Source organism: Clupea harengus, chromosome 22 (genome assembly GCF_900700415.2).
Source record: "Clupea harengus chromosome 22, Ch_v2.0.2, whole genome shotgun sequence".
Lineage (NCBI taxonomy): Eukaryota > Metazoa > Chordata > Actinopteri > Clupeiformes > Clupeidae > Clupea > Clupea harengus.
The window spans coordinates 18,127,486-18,147,638 of NC_045173.1; the positions used below are offsets into that span (position 1 = coordinate 18,127,486).

Below are 20,153 nucleotides of genomic sequence, written 5' to 3' on the forward strand. Positions count from 1 at the left end.
ACATGAGGTTCATGTTCATAGCTTTGATTTTTTTCAGGCAACAACTGGTGCAGTTGTCCACATTATATCCTCGTTGTCATTGACCAGATACTGAAGTATTGTGTAGGCTAGGCTAGTCGTGATCACATCCCTGTTGGTGTGCTTACATAGGTGATCAGTGATGCTCCTTCTTCTTCAAAGGGCCATGCTACAGTGGGTATGGACATACAATAATGCCATTATTTGAACACTACTTCTATAAGTCTGAGACACTCTCTCTCTCTCTCTCAATCATCATGGGAAAAATGCTCTTCACCCAGAACCAACAATCTTCTCAGAGACCAGCAAGTTTAAACATAACAGTGTTGACCTGATTGATTGATTGATTGAGTTTTACTCACCAAGAACTAATATGGAATCTTCTTTGTTGACATGACGCTGGAGTAAGTGATGGAACTTGGACAAGTCCCCAAACCATTCGAAACTGTGTTCGCTCTTGTATCGCTCGTCCCAGTAGTCCACATCTTTGTATTTCGAATTGGAGTTAGGTAGATACTCCATCCTGACAGGAGAAGGAAAAACGTCAAAGCTATAAGTCTAACTCGGCTAACTTGTTACAACATTTATGCTGCTTGTTGTTCCCAGGCGCAGAATGATAACAAAGTATGACTTGTTATTAGAAATGGCCACTGCATTGTTTGTTTACGTTCAGGGATCCAATGTGTTATAACGCAGAATGACACGTTACTTACTAAGGTTACAATGTGGCTATAGCGACGGCTTGTCGCAGCATAGTCCACCAATCTCTAATTATTTAAATAAAGACAGGTTTTTCTAGAGCTATAACCCGTCATTGTCTTGGTTACTCACGTTTGATGATGTTACAGTAAACACTGTATTTCGATTACAACGTGGCTAAAACGCGTCCTTCCATGCAATAGTGCCACTCTGTCTTTACTTCACTTCCCCAGTGTAATGTTAGCCCGGGGTAAAGCCTCTGAAGTCGATGTACAGCCGAATGGCTCTAAATTGAATACGCGTTTTGTTCTGGGCACTTCATCTTGGTGTCCTCTGTCACTCCAAAAAAAATCAACAGTAGTAAGGTTACCTAAAGGAATTTCTCTACACGTGTGGTCAGTGCCTCTGATGTGATACTCTAGGGTAAATCAGGAAGTTGATTGGATACTGAGCAATGCTATCCAATCACAGTGAGCATTGTGAGGTTCCGGTAACGCTATACTGAGAAAGCTTCACATTAAAAGCTCTCCTGTAAAACTACAAAGCACTGATTACACAGTAAATGTCCCAATATGAAACAGTATGAAGAAGACACTTTTACACAAATCAAACGTGACATGGTGAATAAACGGTTAATGTTATCCATGGGGGGCTGAAATTCAGTGACCACCACACATAATAGATAAATTCACTTACCTGTGATTCTTAATATTCCTTATTTTTGCCTGTGTGATTCCAGTTTGTGATATTCAACGACGGAAAGTAAATTGTGCTTGTTGCTTCGTTGTTATGTTTATATCTCGTAGGTTTAACTATGCATTTGTATGTATCCAGCCTGATAACATATACTGCCAATATTGCCACTATGCTCATGCTGTAATTGACTGGAGGAAGTATTGAGTTAGCTATTCAGAAGACTGTGATCCTTCATATGTTTAAGTTAAAATGGTACCGTTTATACCGCTGTTAAGAGTTAAGCCAATAGCGTCTCCCTTTGGGGAGTAATCCAATGTGTTCATTGTATGTGGATGCCTTTATTTAGTACCCTGGTTTAACCATAAGGTGCCGCCACTGTCCTTCGGTTAACATTTGTCAAAGATACCATATGTGAAAGCTTGTTTATTTCTCGTAACAGTAATATTATCATTTGTATGTAACTTTGCATTACTGTTTCTGTTAGGAATGAGCATTGGAAAGCTTATTGATATATTTACGTTTGAATGAGTTTTGTTGGCATTGATTTGGAACTATATAGACATTTCATTATTCATGCTTCACAGTAGTTTATGTCCTGTTGCTGTCAAGATACCAGTGTCTAATGGTGATGTATTGTTATTCCAAACTGATGACAATACTGACTATTAAACTGCACCGATAAATTCTGCTTGAGCAGATACAGCTTTCCCAGCCTGCAGCATTGCCTGTGTGCTGGAGAGCCCATTAACCCAGAGGTGATGGGGAAGTGGAGGGAGACCACAGGACTGGACATTTATGAGGGATACGGGCAGACAGAGACTGTACTGTAGGTCATCACAATAAGGGATTCATCATACATTGGTGACAGCATGACTAGAAAATGACCAAAAAATGACCATTTCATGGCCTTCTGCATATGTAAATGGTCCATATAAGCTAGAGGCTGTTGGTCAGCAACCAAAAGCTGGCTCTGACACTATAATAAATCGAACATTCATTTATTGGGGAGAAAAAAAAACACAAACAAAACTAAGAGCTTTATTAATACATAGCAAAACTAACAAATACAAAAAACAAATCTGTGTGAAAAATTACTACTGACCTAGCCAGTAGTGTCCAGCCGCTGCCCTACAGATAGACCTGGCATCACATGAGCCCATTCACATGCAAGGTCACAGGTAGGGTTCGTCCAATCAAATGCAAGGTAATGGTCACACGGAGGACCTGAAGAAGAAAAGACTTCAGGGCCTTTGAGAACATAGCAACACTGAATGTTCTCAGTGTGCAGTGTTCAGTATTTTCAACATAAAATTCAAACGGACCTGTTGTCATCCAGTCAAGACCATACCGGCAGGAGCTGTGCACTTCATTGTGCATTTCATTTTTTTCCACATCATATTTCAACTCAGTGTGGCCTACAGTTTACATTTCTGTTAGGGAACTATGAATGCAATTCTAAGCTATAAAAAAAAAAAATTCCAAAAGCCCCCGATTGAAGTTCCTAAAGAATACTGTTTAACAGGTAAAAAGAGTGAAGAAATTACCACATAGCTGTTTGAGATGCACATATGATTATCCTTTCAGCCTACAGTGCATTGCGGTGCAGTGAAACCGCATGATGGTCTTTTCATTCTCAAATGGTTATATTCATGTGCTGAGGACGCTTATTCCAGAATGTGTTTATGTGTTTTAAATTTGCATAGAATGAGTATGTGACTGGAGAAGATGAAGAGGGGGAAAGCCTTGTAGAGGAGCAGAGTGAAGCCTACACTAAAAAAAAAAAAAAACTTACTGATGAAACATCTGGTCATGGCAGACAACCTTCAACAATGCCATCACATCACTTCTTCTGTGCATGAAACAATATGTAGTTTGTCCAAAATGTAGGACAGTATATACACTAACTGAAAACAACCATCTGCAACAACACAAACTTCTCCTTGGTACGGTAAGACGTTTATTTATTGTTTTGACAATTTTGTTAATTTGATAATTTTTTATGTTTTGACAGATACAGATATTGCTGTACTTGCTGTTATATGCAAACGTGTAAACAGTTTTAAATGATTTAAAGGTTGTCTGTTCTTTGACATTATTAAAGAAATAATTTCAAAAAAGGTTCGCTTGTCATTCATAGCTAGATAAGTCCTCTGTTGATCCCTTGCTCTGGAAATTAGCAAGCATTAAACATAATCAATATACAATCAAATTAACATGAACTGCTGGTACAACAAAGTATCAATATTCATTGATTGCTGTGGGTATAAATACATTCTATCTAAACTTTACCTTTTGCAATCGCATGTATAGTAAATAATTCAGATGTGATGATAAAGGCTTAGAGAGTCTGGAAATTATTGGGTTAAGTACCTTGAAACAGCTTGAAGTGTCTCTTAAACAGGTGTACAAACCCTAATTAAAATAATATTTTTGAAATGAACTGTACTTATTGTACTTTTTGTCATTATTGACCATTGCTAGTGGTATGCAAGGTGATTCATCATAGCATACTTACAAACATAAGGCAACTCTATTCAAGCAACAATTTATGAGTCTATAATTGTACTAAGCCTGATCTATTTCTACCAGAGATTTTCTTAAAATGGAGTTAGCTACTTTTAGAAAAAGGTGTAAACTCTGGACCAGTGTGGAGTGGAGTAAAAACGATGTTCCACTTATTCTCCTACGTTGATTATATATTAATATTACACAAAATCCCATCCTCATTTTCTTGTGATCAGGTTTTGATAGCTGGGACTTTTAAAGGGATGAAGATCAAAACTTGGATCTTTTCCCAAACCATCGTGTTTGTGTGCGAGTTAACTCTTGTCAGATGTACAGAACATGCATATCTCAAAATGCAATAGAGGTTTTATCTGTTTAGGGAATATGGGACAAATCTTAAGGGAAAAACTATGTCATTCTATGAGATAAAACCCAGAGTTCTCCATCTGAATCTCTTCCACCTATCCTCTTCCACCTATCCTCTTTGTGTATCACAGATAAGTACAACCAGGGATGTATTAGCGCACAGGCCAACCGGTCTCAGGGGCCCCCGAATGCGTCCAGGCACAGGAGCCTGTCACATCATAATCCGCCTATGAGTACAACTGTATGTTGCACACTAATGTGTAACGGCACTATGTGTGTCTGTGTGATCATATGCTTCTTTCTCTAATGCAGTAGTGTTTTACTAAGACCTTAAATCTGGCTCTACAGGTGCTGTATATGTCCGTTTGAGGATTCAATGACATAACATCCTTGAAATGCAGCCGTCAAGGAGGTGAGAAACACCCAGACTCGTTTAGAACCCTCTCTCTCCATGGTTACCAGTGGTTGCACAGGAGGTTAGGTTAGGTCCACAGTCAGTTACCTCTCTTTCTGAAATTAACAACTTAATACCTCCAGGACAGTTACCTGCATGTACTGCGGCACTGATTGAAAGAGAATGTGTACGGTTGTGTGCAGGTTTACTGCAAGTCAGGTGAGAATGTACAACTTTACATGCCAGTCTGAACAATGCTGAGTTCTTGACAGCTTGTTAAAGTCTACTTAAACATGTATTATTATTTTGTTCCAGATTGAGTTTAGGACCAGCTTCCAAAGACAGTCAGTGGTAAAATCAGAAAAGTTGAACTTCGAAATAAAGAATGGGGAAGAGGTTGACACTCCTAAATTCATTGTATTTGTGTAACTGTTCCAAATACAGTTTATACTTTTTTGTATTATAACTACTCTGCATACATGTTTTAAATGAATTACACATGTGATTCACACAAATGTCTCACACTGATCAAGGGTTACAGTGTCTTCACACTGAACGGACTGCTCTACCTTGGCATTCAAGAGTACTTACATGGAGATGGCACAAACCGCCGCAATTTCCTGACATGGTCAGCAACATAACTCAAATAGGCTGAAGCATTCAAGCAATGATTGATTGGTATTACCGGGCCAAAAGTACACCAACATCCCCCACACCATTACACTAGCCTGGACTGTTAACACAAGGTAGATTGTGTCCATGGATTCGTGCTGTTGGCTACAATTCTGACCCTACCACCTCGGTATCTCGGCAGAAATCGAGATTCATCAGTCCAGTCAAACGTTATGTTTTCCAGCCTTCAAGTGTCCAGTTTTGGTGAGCCTATCCCCCTCTGCAGCTTCAAGCTTTCTTTTCTTGGCTGGCAAAGGAGGCACCTGATTTGTTTTTCTGTTGAAACCCAACAGCCTCAAGGTTCGACGTGCTGTGCGTTCTGAGATGCCGTTCTTCTCATCACGATTGTACTGACTGGTTATCTGTGTTACCGTTGCGTTTCTGTTATCTCGAACCAGTCTGACCATTTTTTGTTGACCTCTCTCATCAACGAGGCGTTTCCGTCCGCAAAACTGCCGCTCACTGGATGTTTTGTGTAGTTGGCTCCATTCAGAGTAAACTCTAGAGACTGTTGTGCGTGAAAATCCCAAGAGTTTAGCGGTTTCAGAAATACTCAAACCAGCCTGTCTGGCACCAACAATCATGCCACGGTCGAAATCACTCAGATCACATTTTTTCCCCATTCTGATAATTGATTGACAGAACTGAACTGAAACTCGTGATACCAGGTTCTTCTTCTTCGTTACAATGTATTTACATGTTACGCCTGTAAAGCGCATATCGCCCCCTACTGGAATAATAATAAAAAAAAACACTCCTCCCACACCCTTCATTTAAATTCTAATTATTGAGTGGACGTCGGACTACAAAAACAACCCACTGATGTCCAATAGGTGTTCACCAGAAAGCTACCATGTGCTCGTTTATGTTTCATGTTAGTGCTTTTGTAATGACAACGATATAGCTCCTGTGGTTCGTATCAATACAATTATAGTCATGCCTGGCTCACAACAGTAGAATAAGGTTAACTGCTCTTAACAACATTAGTTGTAAGAAATTGCAATATATTCAGTGTGAGAACATGAGATTCATGGTAAAGCGCTACTGTGACAACCAAAAATGTGGTCATCATAATCTCCCTAATGGTAATTTTGTAAAGTAAAAATGTTCCACACCCTGGCATCGCTCAGAAACTGGTGTCAGGAAGCAAACTGAGTTGTGAGCAACACCCACCAAATAAGTAATTTAAAAAAGGTTGAGAACCACTATTCTATAAAAAAAAAAACTGTATCCCTGAGAAAAGACAATCATTCCTAAATGCTCTCTTCATATTCTAGCAGGTCAAACCCTGAGCAACCCTCCTTCCTCAGCTACTCCTTCCACTTGTCTCTCTCTGCACCATATCTGAGGCATTGAAACGGGGCATTCTGAACCTTTTCTTCTGATGAACACCACATACATTCCCCTGAGGCTCTTCTCTCGGCCCTGAATTGTGTGCTACTGAGGAGTGTTTGACCCATCCTCAGCCTTACCATCACCACCTCATCCCTCCTACAGCCCCCTTAGCCTCTTTCCCTACTTTATTTTTGGATCTCATACATGTGTCTCCCTTTATCCTCTCCGTCCCATAAGGCTTGCCACTGAGCCACCATTGCCCTCCTGATAATCACATTTCGCTCCCCTCTCCCCAATTTAGCAATCGCTTTAGGCTCGGGCTTCTTCAATGCTTTTTTAACTTTGTTAACTTTTTAATGTTGCTGCAGAGATTAAGCAGATCCCCCTGACTTGATCGACTTGACTTGATCGACTTGACATGATCGCTCTGATGTGATACTCAAGGGTAAATCAGGAAGTTGACAGGATACTGAGCAATGCTATCCAATCAAAGTGAGCATTGGGAGACTAGGGAAGACTTTCTGATAACACTTTAATGTGAGGTTTCACATTTAAAGCTTTACTGCAAAACAATTAAGCACTGAAATTTCACAATAAATGTGAAGACACTTTTACACAAAACAAATGTGAAATATGTTATCGGGAACATTTATATATGTACAAATGCAGATTTTGATAGGCTACACACAATTGTATTCCCTTAAAGAAGATAGCTGAATCGTAAACCTGAAATTGAAATTAAACAAATAGATCTCACTTAAATAAACATGATCTGTTGTAAGCAAACTCACCAACATTATCACTGAGGCTGGATAATTGAAAATAGGATGGCAGGCTAAATGTGCAATAATAATGGAGGAAATGCATGAAGCATGGTTCATGCAGCAGCCCTCACAACCCCAATATTGTCTTGCCCAGGCCTACTCGCCATGTAAGCATGATCCGGATTATATAGATGCCATATTTTTGTGTAATTTATATTCTATTATTAAAGTAAAACATTAGTAATTATTGTTGAAACTATTTACATACAAGGAATGTGAGTTCAGGGATGAATATGCTAGCATTTGGTTAAAATCAGATGAGAACTGCACATTATTTTAAACTCTGGCGTTATCACTGTAATGTGGTCAATTTACCAACTATAGCCATGACTTTTGTCCCAGTGTATCTTCTCAAAACTGCCCGTGGTACCCAAATAAAACCAGCCAGATTATGATTATATTGGACCAATCCAGTTCCAAATCAGCAACAATCTAAGTACAAACCAGATATTCAAAGCATACGTCAGTGCTTCAGTTGTCATGATTTTATCAGAGGTTTATTATATATTCACATAGTTTAACCTATTTTTGCATTTATTTACAGAAATGTATTTATAATCCTTCCATCCACATTTTATGACAGGCTCTAATTCAGTGAATGATTGGTTGAAAATAAATATCTATATTTAATTAATCACCAGCCTGACTTGAGTCTGATAGTCCTCACTAGGCCTATTATAGCCACTGTAGCATATTGTATTTTTCCAAGGAAGTTAAAAACCATTTCAACCTCATTGAATTGTAGCGCAGCATGTGGTCATTCATAACGCATACAGAAAGCAGGTCACCTCTCAAAGTTGTTACGTAATCCCTGTTGGGAAGGAAACCTCGTGTAGCTCGCAATATGGCGCAAGATTTATCTTCAGACGACTGCGAATTCCAGCACAGTTTTGATTACAACACTACATTTTAATGCGTTGTTTGGGTCTTTTTGTCTTTAACGAAGACGGCGCCAGATGCACTTTAACCTTCCGACTTGGGCTCATTGTTTACATGACTTGCAAAGTTTGTCAGTGTGTTAAGAGCAGATAATTGCATTGTCCGCTCCGTCTTCGTTGAAAGTTAAGAAGATGAATTTATTAAATTGTGTTCGTCGAAAAGTACCCTGTAGGCAGCGATTTATGTTAATCAGCTGCAATACAACTGTGTATAGTCTGTTAAAGTGGCACCAGATTCGAGAGAAAAGTACTCCACAAAACTTCACCTGCTACGAGACGCTACGGCAGCTTTACAACCCTCAAATTCCCGAGCATTTCAACTTCGCAAAAGATGTGTTGGATGAGTGGGAGACCAAAGAGAAGGTAGGGAAAACAATATCAGGAAACATTCACATGCTCTATTTGCATGATTTCATGTGCATAATATGCCTCTGTGAATGCTTTGTGCTGTGCATGGAAAAGAGAGTCGGACCTGACAGATTTATGTTGTGTTTGCATGTCATGGTTTATGCCTGTTGGATGATCAGTTTTTCCGACCAAGACCAATACCGAGAAATGTTTTGTAGTTCCCCAAAACCTCTAGCCCCTTCCCTTTCTGCCAGTACACATACATGTACACACATTTTTACTTGACTTTTTGAGAGGTCACAGATGTTAAATAACTCCCCTCCCTTCTGTGCATGGGAGTGTATGGCTCTGTAAGAACACCACATTTTCCTTGAGCACACACACTCACAGAACGGACAGCTAGAGGACTGAGAGGAGCAATTCACTGAAGTTGAGTGTGTACTTGATAGAAAAGTTTAACTATGTTGTAATTATGTATAATCCATAGAATGCTTGTGTAAGAGATACAAGTGTAATGCTGAAAGAATGTGTTCTGTGAAACGCTTTTGCTGCTTTAAGCACATTCTGTTTTCATGTTTCTGCACGAGATATTCTGAGCTAAAGTGTTTCTGCACAAGATATTCTGAGCTAAAGACCAGTGGCGGTTGAAACCACTTCGGCAAATCGATATCTTGCACACACAGACAATTGCAGAAGTGACACCACTCTGAGCAGAATGTACAGAATATGAACATGCCCATATAAACTTATGTGCATGATCTTGTTCGTGTCATCTCTCCCCTTTTGCAAAAGATAAAGCTTCGACAAATTCTGATCGCTGGTCTCTGTCTCATTAATATTAACGTCTTAATATTAATTTATCTAACAGTACTGAATTGGAATCACGGACTGCTTCTATAACTGACTGTCAGACTTTCAGATATACAATGTACATTTTACAGACAATGTACATTTTATGTAATTTAAAATATATATATATATTAGACACGGATAGTTTAAATGTATTTGCATACAAATCTATATAAGTCTATCCTCATCTGCTACATTGCAGAATGGAGAGAAATCAGGGCAGCCTGCACTCTGGTGGGTGAATGACAGAAGAGAAGAGATCAGATGGAGTTTTGAAGAGCTGGGGTACCACTCCAGAAGACTGGCCAATGTGCTATCAGGAGAGTGCCAGCTTCAGAGAGGGGACAGGGTGCTCCTGATACTACCCAGAATTCCAGAGTGGTGGCTGGTCAACATTGCTTGTCTGAGAACAGGTGAGCCATAGTAAACAACATTGTATTCTGTCGGTTATCTCCTTGAACACTGACTGTCTGAAACGTTGAGTGAGACTGGGTTTTAGATTGGGTTTTACAGGATCTTCACTTCAAAATTGGTATGTAAGTGTAATGCATAGCATTTGTGCTCAAAATGTTTTTACATCTAGAATAAGATGAAAGTTTATAGAAGTAAATCTAAAGATATAGTAAAGAGACAATGCTTCCTAATAGTCTGGTTGAGTTTCTTCTTTAGTTTCTGTGTCAGGCGTGTGCATTCTGCAAATCTGACAGCCAGAAACATTTGAACAAAGGCAATACATGGCCCTAAAAAAAGACAACATAAACAAGAAGCTTAGAATGACAAATGATATGAGGAAACTCTGTCTCTCTTTGAAATTAAATAGGTATCAAGAGGCATTTTCATGATGTCTTACTGCACCTTTGGTTTGTCTAACTAGTCAGGATTACTGATTTATCTAGGTAAACATGGGGCATAAAGTAGTAAAACCTTAATGCTCCAGCTGTGAATGGCATTCAGGTTTTACTCAACATAGTTATTTTGCCCTCTCAGAATCCTTGCTTTGTGAAGCATGTGTTGTTGTTTTCAGGCACGGTTCTCATACCGGGTACCTCTCAGCTCACCGCCCGGGACATCCTCCACCGTCTGCAGACCTCCAAGGCCAAGTGCGTGGTCGCAGATGAGTCTCTGGCTCCCCTGTTGGACTCGGTAGCTCCGCAGTGCTCCTCTCTACAGTCCAAACTCCTGGTGTCCGACAGAAAGAGAGAGGGGTGGCTTAACTTTGGAGAACTCTTAAGGTGGCCATGTACCATAAGACTCAAGAGATAAAGAGCATAACTGAAAACCTGAATCACCTATAATCTCACTGAATCAGTAGGAGGAATGAATGAACTGTATGAGTGTATTTTCTTGTCTTTTTATCTAAGGAGCGCATCAGGAAACCATGTTTGTGTGAACACAAAAAGCCATGAGGCCATGACTATATTCTTCACCAGCGGCACCACAGGTTCTCCTAAAATGACCCAGCACAGTCACTGTAGCTATGGGATAGGCCTTACTGTCAATGGCAGGTAATTGCTTAATGCATCTATTTAATCCTTCTTGATATTTGCCTGTGTACCACATACCATTTTTTCAGCTTTTATATGCATATGTATGCAGTATGCAGTGTGCAGTATGCAGTATGCAGTATTATAAATGTGCAAATGATTAATTTACACATATAAGTATAACCATATAAGCTAAACTTATACTTATACTTAGCTTTACTAAGTATGCTGACTTTGCATTGACTCTGGGTCTGAAGGTACTGGCTAGACCTGAAGAACAGAGATGTGATGTGGAACACCTCAGACACAGGCTGGGCCAAGTCAGCCTGGAGCAGCGTCTTCGCCCCCTGGACCCAGGGAGCGTGTGTGTTTGTCCACCACATGCCACGCTTCGAGGCGGCCACCGTGCTGCAGGTAAGAGTGTCACAGAGGATCTGAGAAAAGAGAATGAAATAAAGATTCGGGAAAAAAAACTAGAACTTCTCACCTCCTCAATTCAACCAATGTGGTTATGTGTGCGGACTGTGGTCATGTGGATTCATTCAGTTTGAGACCTCTGAAATCATTACTTATAACTCACGGTGTTATCTTGTTTTAAAACCAGACTCTTTCGAGTTATCCCATAACCACCTTCTGCACTGCTCCCACTGCTTATCGCATGCTGGTTCAGGAGGACTTGTCTAGGTACAACACACACACACACACACACACACACACACACACACAGCTTTAATATTTAGACAAATTACAAGATAGTGTTTTACTGTCTTCCAGAAATGTGAAATATTCTAAATATGTAAATGTTTGCTTGAGCAGATACAGCTTTCCCAGCCTGCAGCATTGCCTGTGTGCTGGAGAGCCCATTAACCCAGAGGTGATGGGGAAGTGGAGGGAGACCACAGGACTGGACATTTATGAGGGATACGGGCAGACAGAGACTGTAAGTCATCATACTAACGGAGTCCTCATACATTGGAGCGGAGATAAGAAAATGTCCAAATACTGTAGATGTGCAGTTTCATGACCTTCTGCGTATTGTCTGTACAAGACAGAATGGTAAAATGGTTTACCATCTTATACAGCACAGACAGAGGCTGTTGATCAATAACCGAGAGCTGGCTCACATTGAGGGGCTTACCCGGGGAAGGACATCATACATAAAATAAAGTGGTCCATTTTGGGGTAAATTTGGCATAGCCTCTGACTATATCCATGATACAGTAGCATTTTACCACACAAATAGCCAAACAGCCCAAACCCTACGGTCATTTCTTTGTCACTAGGTGTTAATTGCTGGGACATTTAAAGGGATGAAGATCAAGCCTGGATCTTTTGGCAAACCATCACCAGCATATGATGTACAGGTAGGTCAATGGTGTGAATGTAACACAGACATACTATGAAAAAAATTGTTTCTGAGATGAAGGTGGATGTGCTTGTCAAGTCTAAAGGGAGCTATAACATTGGGTTACATCCTAGAACAAATTACAGATATGACTCCTATATCATCGTTTCATGATCATCTTAACCATCTTGTGTAAGAACAAAAACATAATGCCATCACATCCTCTATGATGCATGTCAATATTTCCTCTGTATTGTAGTGGTGGACGTGATGATCATTTCCGTGTGCTTGTTTGTTTTATTTTCTGTTTTGAGGTGATAGATGATGAAGGGAACATCGTGCCTCAGGGAGAAGAGGGGAACTTGGCCATCAGAGTGAAACCTCACAAGCCTTTCTCCCTGTTCACTGAGTACACGGTACCAGCCTCTAAATCACATACAACACGGCATCAACATATACTCACGGACTAAACCTGAACAATAACAGTGCATGCAAGACCATCTTTAAAGGCACCCAATGTGTAGGACTTGACCAGTACAGGGCAGTATACAGTTTCACTACACATGTTCACTCTTGTCAGATGTAAAAATGTATGTCTTCAAATGATTTAGTAAATTAAGTTACGTTAAGTTAACCTCCCATTAAGTTTGTTCCCAGATTTCCTAACAGAAATCCTCTATTAGTATCTCTATTACCCCTCCTCAGGATGATGCCCAGAGGACAGCAGAGTGCTTCAGAGGAGACTTCTACCTGACCGGAGACAGAGGGGTCCAGGACGACGACGGGTACCTGTGGTTCGTGGGGAGGGCAGATGATGTCATTCTTTCTGCAGGGTAGTCACTGTCTTGTTATGTTATTGGTGGCTCACAGTAGATTACAATTCAAATTGGGCTTCATATATCATCACACAAGGGCTTTTTATACTTCTGCAACTGCGTTACAGCATGGCCATGCAGTTGTATCGAGGGACTCGTTTTCATTTATGGTTCTCCGACGGTTGTGGGTGTAGTAAAATAAGTCTGAGGGGATTTGCGAGGTGTCTGAGCCAGCTATCTAATGTTAGTATGCTACTACCCACAAGGTAAACAGCGAAGAAAACTTGTTTGTTTGACTTTTTTTACTTACATTTTTTAAAGGTTACCGAGAAATAGACACTGTGCAATGTAAAAAAAAAAACGGTTTTTGTAACTGAAAAATACGTCTGAGGGGATTCGTAGCTTTGTCAGATAGTTACAAAAATGATGCACGCAAGCACGCAAGCTTGCAAGAGGGGGTACGTAACTATGTAAGGGACTCTTGTGTGTCTTGCGTGCCCGCATAAAAGCCGACCATAAATTGCGCTTAAGTCCTTCCAAAAATTGCTAGAGCATTCCTTACAGTCTAGGTAAACACTAAACAAGCAGTAATTAACAGTTAAATTAAAAAGCAGCAAATACAAGAGTTTGTTTAATTAGTTTATGCAGCCATGTTTCACACTAATGTGTGTGTGTGTGTGTGTGTTTCCCAGAGCTCACTTTCTAATGCACTGGTATCTCCTCTCACTGATCTGACTCATGCAGGTACCGCATAGGTCCATTTGAGGTGGAGAACGCCCTGATTGAGCACGATGCTGTGGCCGAGTCTGCTGTCGTGTGCAGCCCAGACCCAGTCAGAGGAGAGGTTCTGAAGATTTGATTTAAGTCTGACATTATGTAGCAATACTAATGTCTATATATTCACAAACATCATATATTTTAAAGGTCTAGTCCTCGATTATAATCCAATACACTTTTTTTATTGAATTCATATTGAATAGAAATACACTACCCAAGCCTATCAACAACGTTACTTCAGTAGCACTGAAGGAAAGGGTGTAGTTGAATGGCTGTTGAACTCAGATATCAATCATAACAGAATTTAGGACTGCACCTTTTAAGTTTCACTATAGGTCATTCCATGCCTCATATAAAATCTGAAAATCTCCAACACGACCGTCTCAGTTTTTCTCGAAATTTGTATCAAGTATACCCATACCCCAATAGCAAAAGTTAGCACAAATATGGCAGTTGGAAATAAGGTACCCTTACACAAATGTTCCCTTTTGTACTGTCCAAAGTATGCGGTAGCATTTTCAGACACTGACACCTTCAACACCGTTGAGGATATCAGGATACAATTTTCTTCTGTGACCAATGTCTAACTGTAGAGAATCAAACTGAGTGTAGTTACAAAAGGTAAGGATGTGTGAAGTTGGCTTTTTATCGAAATCTGAAAAAATACATTAATATTGCATGAAATCCCCAATTTCGTGTGTCATTATCTTTGTAATTGTTAAGATTCTACAGGTGTAAGTTGGTCTCGTGACTGACTACTTGTCCTTGTGGACATTGTGATCTTTAATTTGTCTTCATACATCCAAGAATATACAGTACTGCACCCACTGAGTGAGTAGCTTCTAATCTGCTTCTATAATGGGCTCTACCTGGTGCTGTATTTTCCCTCTACGTCAGGTGGTGAAGGCTTTTGTTGTGCTGTCTTCTGAGTATGAAACCAGGGACCATGACGAACTCAGAGCAGAGCTGCAGGCGCATGTGAAGAGAGTCACGGCTCCTTATAAATACCCACGCAAGGTGAGAGTCCAGGCCAGTTAGCCATATACACTGTGAGGAGTCCAGAACAGTTAGTCGTATGCACTGTCACTGACTGAAGAAGAATTTGTATTGTTGTATGCAGGTTTACAGTAAGTCATATGAGAATTTACAAGCTCACTTTCTACTCTGAACAATGCTGAGTCATTGACAGCTTATGTTGTCTGTCTGAAGAAAAGTCCTATTCTAAATGTATATTTATTTTGTTCCAGATTGAGTTTGTGGACCAGCTTCCAAAGACGGTCAGTGGTAAAATCAGAAGAGTGGAACTTAGAAACAAAGAGTGGGGAAGAGGATGATGCATTTGATTTCATCTGTGCAACTGCTTTAAATACAGTTTATACATTGTAAATCAAAAATACTTTGCATACATGTTTTAAATGAATTCCACATGTGATCGTTAATATCTCACAATGTTTTTTAAAAAGATTTTTTTTTTTTATAATGTACAGTATGTAATCCTTTATAATAAAACATTGGATTGATAATGGATTGATAATGCTACTGCTACTGTTTACCACAATACCGATCCAGTATACAGAGAAAGTGGGAACCAGACAACTCCCCTTGCCAGTCTCCAGGTGGAGATATGTCTCCATTACTCACATACAAATGTTTAAAACGCTTACTGAGTCAAGTGATTATTAGACTAAAGGCCTGAATAGTGGATCAGAGGTTTTCTTTGACATACTATAACACTGACAGGAAGATGTTTTTGTGCTTAAATTCTGTTTATTATAAAGTCCTAGACTGATATACTTCTGAGTTTCACCCTACCTTGCTGAGTTACACGCAGCTGACTGTAAAGTTTTCACTGACTGATTCACCTGTTCAGATCTCACTCACATCCTGCCTGCTGCATGTACAGGCGCCCAGCTAATGTTTACTGCTCACCGAGTAGCACGCTGCCTTTGAACTGCCTTCCTGGAGATCAGCTGGCTCTGAATCGTGTCACATTTGGGCCTGATTGGCTCCGGAGTGAGCTGCTCTCTTTATGGTGTCTTTCCCATTCGGCCGAACGATGCCATCGGCTGTCAGGCCTGAGCCGTGACGAATATGATGTGGTGAATGAATCATCTGACTGGCGTGGTGTGAAGGGGGCCAGGACGTTTAGCTGACGCAGGTCCCTCCCCTCCCTCTGCCCTCTACTGGCATGGGCTTAGGGGCAGGGTGGAGGGCATCTCAGAAATAATGGAGGTAACAATAGGTAACTGAGTCGTAGTCAGTCATTTCCACCACCACACATCTTTTAAAGGTGTACAGTAAATACGTAGTAGCCTGTCTGTTGTTAGTATATTAAGAGGCTGTTAGACTTGTGATAAAAAGATATAACTGATGTCAATATGATGTTTGCATGTAATGTTCTCTTTTTTGCCATTTCAGTTGGTATTTAAAGAAAATCTAAAACATTTTTTATTTTGACAACCAACACATTTTCTTAAATATTGTAAAATTCAAATATGTAAATTGAAGCATCCTCCTGGTGGCAACACTTTCCCCCTGTGATTTTTGTAATGTAGGCGGCTGTCAGAACGCCTCCTGCTGCTGCCACTGTGCTACTGTGGATCACACTGTCGGGCTAAAAACAGCAGAAATCTAACCGGGCCACTGTGTTATGATATCCGTTTAGATGGCCTGTGAAAGTATTATTTTAATATGGTCTTATGACCTTTAATTGAATGTGACTAATCGGATAAGTGGGACCAGACGTCAATGTGGAAAAAGAACATGAACGTGGAGAAAATTGTAAACATCTTTTTCACATTAGCCACAGAGGTAGTCTTAATACTGTAAGTATAGTTCAGATATACTCATGGTGTGGGTTGCCCTCAAGTAGCTATTTGTATGGTGGGTGCAGGTTTGAGGTTTGTAACCTATGGCATTTCATTTGATTTTTGATTTTTATTTGTTTGTATGTTGAGATTTTAAGGTATTTTTCAGTATGCATTTCAAATAGAGTCCTTATGCTGTGGACTGATGCAATTTCAATTATTCAAACTGTTTAACTGGTTTTATTGAGCGAAACATTAATTTGGCCTTTCACCATTAGCCCTAATGGTGATGGTGGTCGTGGTGACGATGATGAAACTGCGTGTCGGCGCTCTGAGAGTTCCGAATTCCTGCAGTACTCCAGTATTGCCACAAGGAAATATGCTTACGCCAAGTTGCAACCTGACGTGGAGATAAGTACTTTGCCATGTCAAAGATGTTTTTTATAAATCTGTACTTTGACGTGGATTTGATTGTACGAACACTCTAAGATCAAATCTGTACGTAAGAACGTTTTATAAATGAGGCCCAATGAAATATCAAATAAAGTTTCTCCAAAGGACTGAGAAGAATTCTTTATTATCTTTAAAGTACACTTCCCCTCTATCTGAGGTCACTGTGAACACCTTTATGTCTGTTATGTTTCTGTTATTCTTCTGGAATAAAGTAAGCTGTAACAATATCATATTCTTTTGTTATTATTCATAAAATTTTTTATATAAAATACAGAAATTCACCCCGCATCTTAGTTTAAAAAATGTTTTGTTTCAATTCAATCAATCAAGCAATCAAACAAACAAACAAACAAATAAATAAATAAATAAATAAAGCTCTTGGAAAGTACATTCTGTCATGCTGGTATTCTTTTAGTTCTCACACATTTAATGACATTCTGGACATACCGACTCACTGATTTGAGCTGATTGTGTTGTACCTGTAGGAAAGAAAACGGGAAAAGGGAAAGTTCTGTGACGTGACGACTGGAGGAGGAAGTAAAACATTAAAACAGCCCTCTCTTGTACTCTGTGCAAATTTGAAAGACAAAATTAGGCGTGAGCTAAATAGTAACATATCAGATTAAAATAGATTTATTTCTATTTTTGAAATAACATGTCCAGTTGGCAAACATGCGCATGCGTGCACACACACATTAGCACTTAGATAAAGAGTGTTCATCTAAAAGAGTGTAAACATAGATAAAGCTGTAGGAATGCATATTTACATAATCAGAGATCTTAAATGATAGATATAGACATTTTCACAGAAATGTACACACTGTGGTTTTCCTACACTGTTATAGTATTAAGACGTTATGTAATATTTTACGCCTCTTGGGATTTGCTCTCTTCTACCTGACATAATTGGTTTGAATATTACACCATGAAGTTATAATATATCATACTTTCAAAATGAGAATCTTTATTAACAAAGTTCCTGAAGACACATTCCTGGAAAGTACATACAGACTAAACCCTTATCTAAAATATGTGCCTGTGTGTTTGAAGCAGGTTGAATTTCCATTTCTACTTCCTCGTAGTATACACTGGCCATGGGGGAATTCAGGCACATCATGGAGGATCTGGAAAACCCGCCACCTGAAAATGTTCCACTTCAAAGAGGTATAAAGCAGCGTGGTGCTGAGGACCTCTCACACCCTGAGCCTCTGGTCTAAAGAGAAAGACACAGCAACCACACAAGAAATGGCCAAGATCTCTGTTCCTGCCCTCACCCTCATCATGCTCTGCACTCTAGTGCTCTTCAGCAGTGAGGCTGCAGCTCTGCGCAGAGGTGAGGACCATGGCACTGCCCTTCTTCTTTTTCTTGTTGTTGTTTTTTGTTGCAGTTGTTGTTGCTGTATAGTGTAGTATAGTGTATATTATTTTCTAAGTTACTTTGGGTAGAAGCATCTACGAACACGAAAACATTAATATAACTTTAACTTTAGCTTAAGGGTCACCCCCAGTATTTCAGCCTGATTGATTAACATGATTGTTGGTTTATTTGTTTGTAAATCATGATTGTTTGTTTGTTTTTTTGTTTGTTTGTAAATCATAAGTGATCTTACTTTTTACTGATAAGGCAACTACTTGGGTTTTGATGACCCACCTTGTAACATGCATTAAGTGGTGTAATTTTATTTTATTTTAGTTTCAAGATGCTGCACAAGGTACTCCAACAGTAAAGTGCTCACAAAGGACATCAAAGGAATTTCAATCCAAAAACGTAACGGAAAATGCAATATCAACGCAGTCATGTAAGTATTTGATATCAATATAATTACTGCTAAGGAGCTGATGTATACCTCTGCCATCATTCTTACTGATCATCACCTGTTTCTATTATTCCTATTTCTCAGTGTTCACACTACAACAGGCAAACACATCTGTGTGGATCCTAACCAGATGACCGACATCACCGACAAGCTAAAGTAAGCATCTGCCATGGTCTCACAGTAACAGTATTTCACATTTTAGTTTTGGTCACGTTTAAATTTTGGTTTGATGACCACTTTAAGAAGTTAGTGTTGAAACCTGGGTTGTCTAATGAAACTTAATGAGATAAAGGTAAGACTAAATAGTTTTTTTACTTTGATTTCTTCCAGGGCACAGCTGAATGTGTGGACACACCAACGCAATACTCAATAATTGTATCTGTTGCATGGATGTTCCTTTCTACAAAAAAGAAAATATATATATTTCACATTGAAATTGAAAACATCAGAAATTGTGGTTCTACACATATGTTTTTTCATATTATATAAGCTATATATATATATATATATATATAACAACCACTGTGTTTCAAACAATAAATACACTTTTACTCTTTGAAACTTTTACTCTGTTATCTGAATTCTTATCTCAACTACAAGCTCTCCTCTATAGCTATGGAAAGTCCTTGTCCAAGTGCTAGATCAGTTTCCACAATAAGAGGTAGTATGCGACGGCTGGGGGTAAACAGAGTTTACTCAGAGACATAGAGGTCTATTGTCTATTATGGGGAACACATGGGAGAACCAGTCACACAAGATCTGGACATTCCAGAACAGGTCTATGACATTACAGAAGGAGGAAGTGTGACAGCATGAGGTAGTGAATAAACAACACACCTTCTGTCAACTAGATGTCAAATGGAGTGTGTCTGAGTGTCAATTCGTCTGAATGTCAATGTGTCTGAGTGTGAGTGTTTCATGTTGAAATTAAGTGTTTTTTTTCTGGGAGGGTTTAGGCCTTGGTTTCTGTGAAGCACAAATGCAAGCTCTTTCTTATAAATAAATACAATT

At 39.4% G+C, this 20,153-nt stretch overlaps 3 protein-coding genes across 3 annotated transcripts in view; 2 read left to right on the forward strand and 1 right to left on the reverse strand.

The window, feature by feature from the left end:
* ece2a (endothelin converting enzyme 2a) overlaps nucleotides 1-1,147 on the reverse strand; it is a 116,272-nt gene extending 115,125 nt beyond the window's left edge. Inside the window, exons 1-2 of the mRNA XM_012835362.2 lie at nucleotides 850-1,147; nucleotides 381-541 (exon numbers count right to left, since the gene is read on the reverse strand). Of these exons, the coding sequence (XP_012690816.1) occupies nucleotides 381-540 (160 nt within the window). The 5' untranslated portion in view covers nucleotide 541; nucleotides 850-1,147. The remainder of the gene's footprint in view (nucleotides 1-380; nucleotides 542-849) is intronic.
* A 7,161-nt stretch (nucleotides 1,148-8,308) lies between these two features.
* acsm3 (acyl-CoA synthetase medium chain family member 3) lies at nucleotides 8,309-17,552 on the forward strand. The gene is made up of 13 exons (XM_031560217.2): nucleotides 8,309-8,810; nucleotides 9,847-10,057; nucleotides 10,669-10,876; nucleotides 11,006-11,149; nucleotides 11,386-11,542; nucleotides 11,733-11,812; nucleotides 11,945-12,068; nucleotides 12,412-12,492; nucleotides 12,788-12,889; nucleotides 13,179-13,306; nucleotides 14,033-14,132; nucleotides 14,963-15,082; nucleotides 15,313-17,552. Exons 1-13 carry the CDS (start codon nucleotides 8,580-8,582, stop codon nucleotides 15,397-15,399), a joined length of 1,773 nt encoding a protein of 590 aa, XP_031416077.1. The 5' UTR covers nucleotides 8,309-8,579; the 3' UTR covers nucleotides 15,400-17,552.
* Nucleotides 17,553-17,702: 150 nt separating this feature from the next.
* On the forward strand, nucleotides 17,703-19,474 carry LOC116218487 (C-C motif chemokine 20-like). Its single transcript, XM_031560375.2, has 3 exons — nucleotides 17,703-18,658; nucleotides 19,019-19,124; nucleotides 19,227-19,474. Exons 1-3 carry the CDS (start codon nucleotides 18,571-18,573, stop codon nucleotides 19,300-19,302), a joined length of 270 nt encoding a protein of 89 aa, XP_031416235.1. The 5' UTR covers nucleotides 17,703-18,570; the 3' UTR covers nucleotides 19,303-19,474.
* Nucleotides 19,475-20,153: the final 679 nt, after the last annotated feature.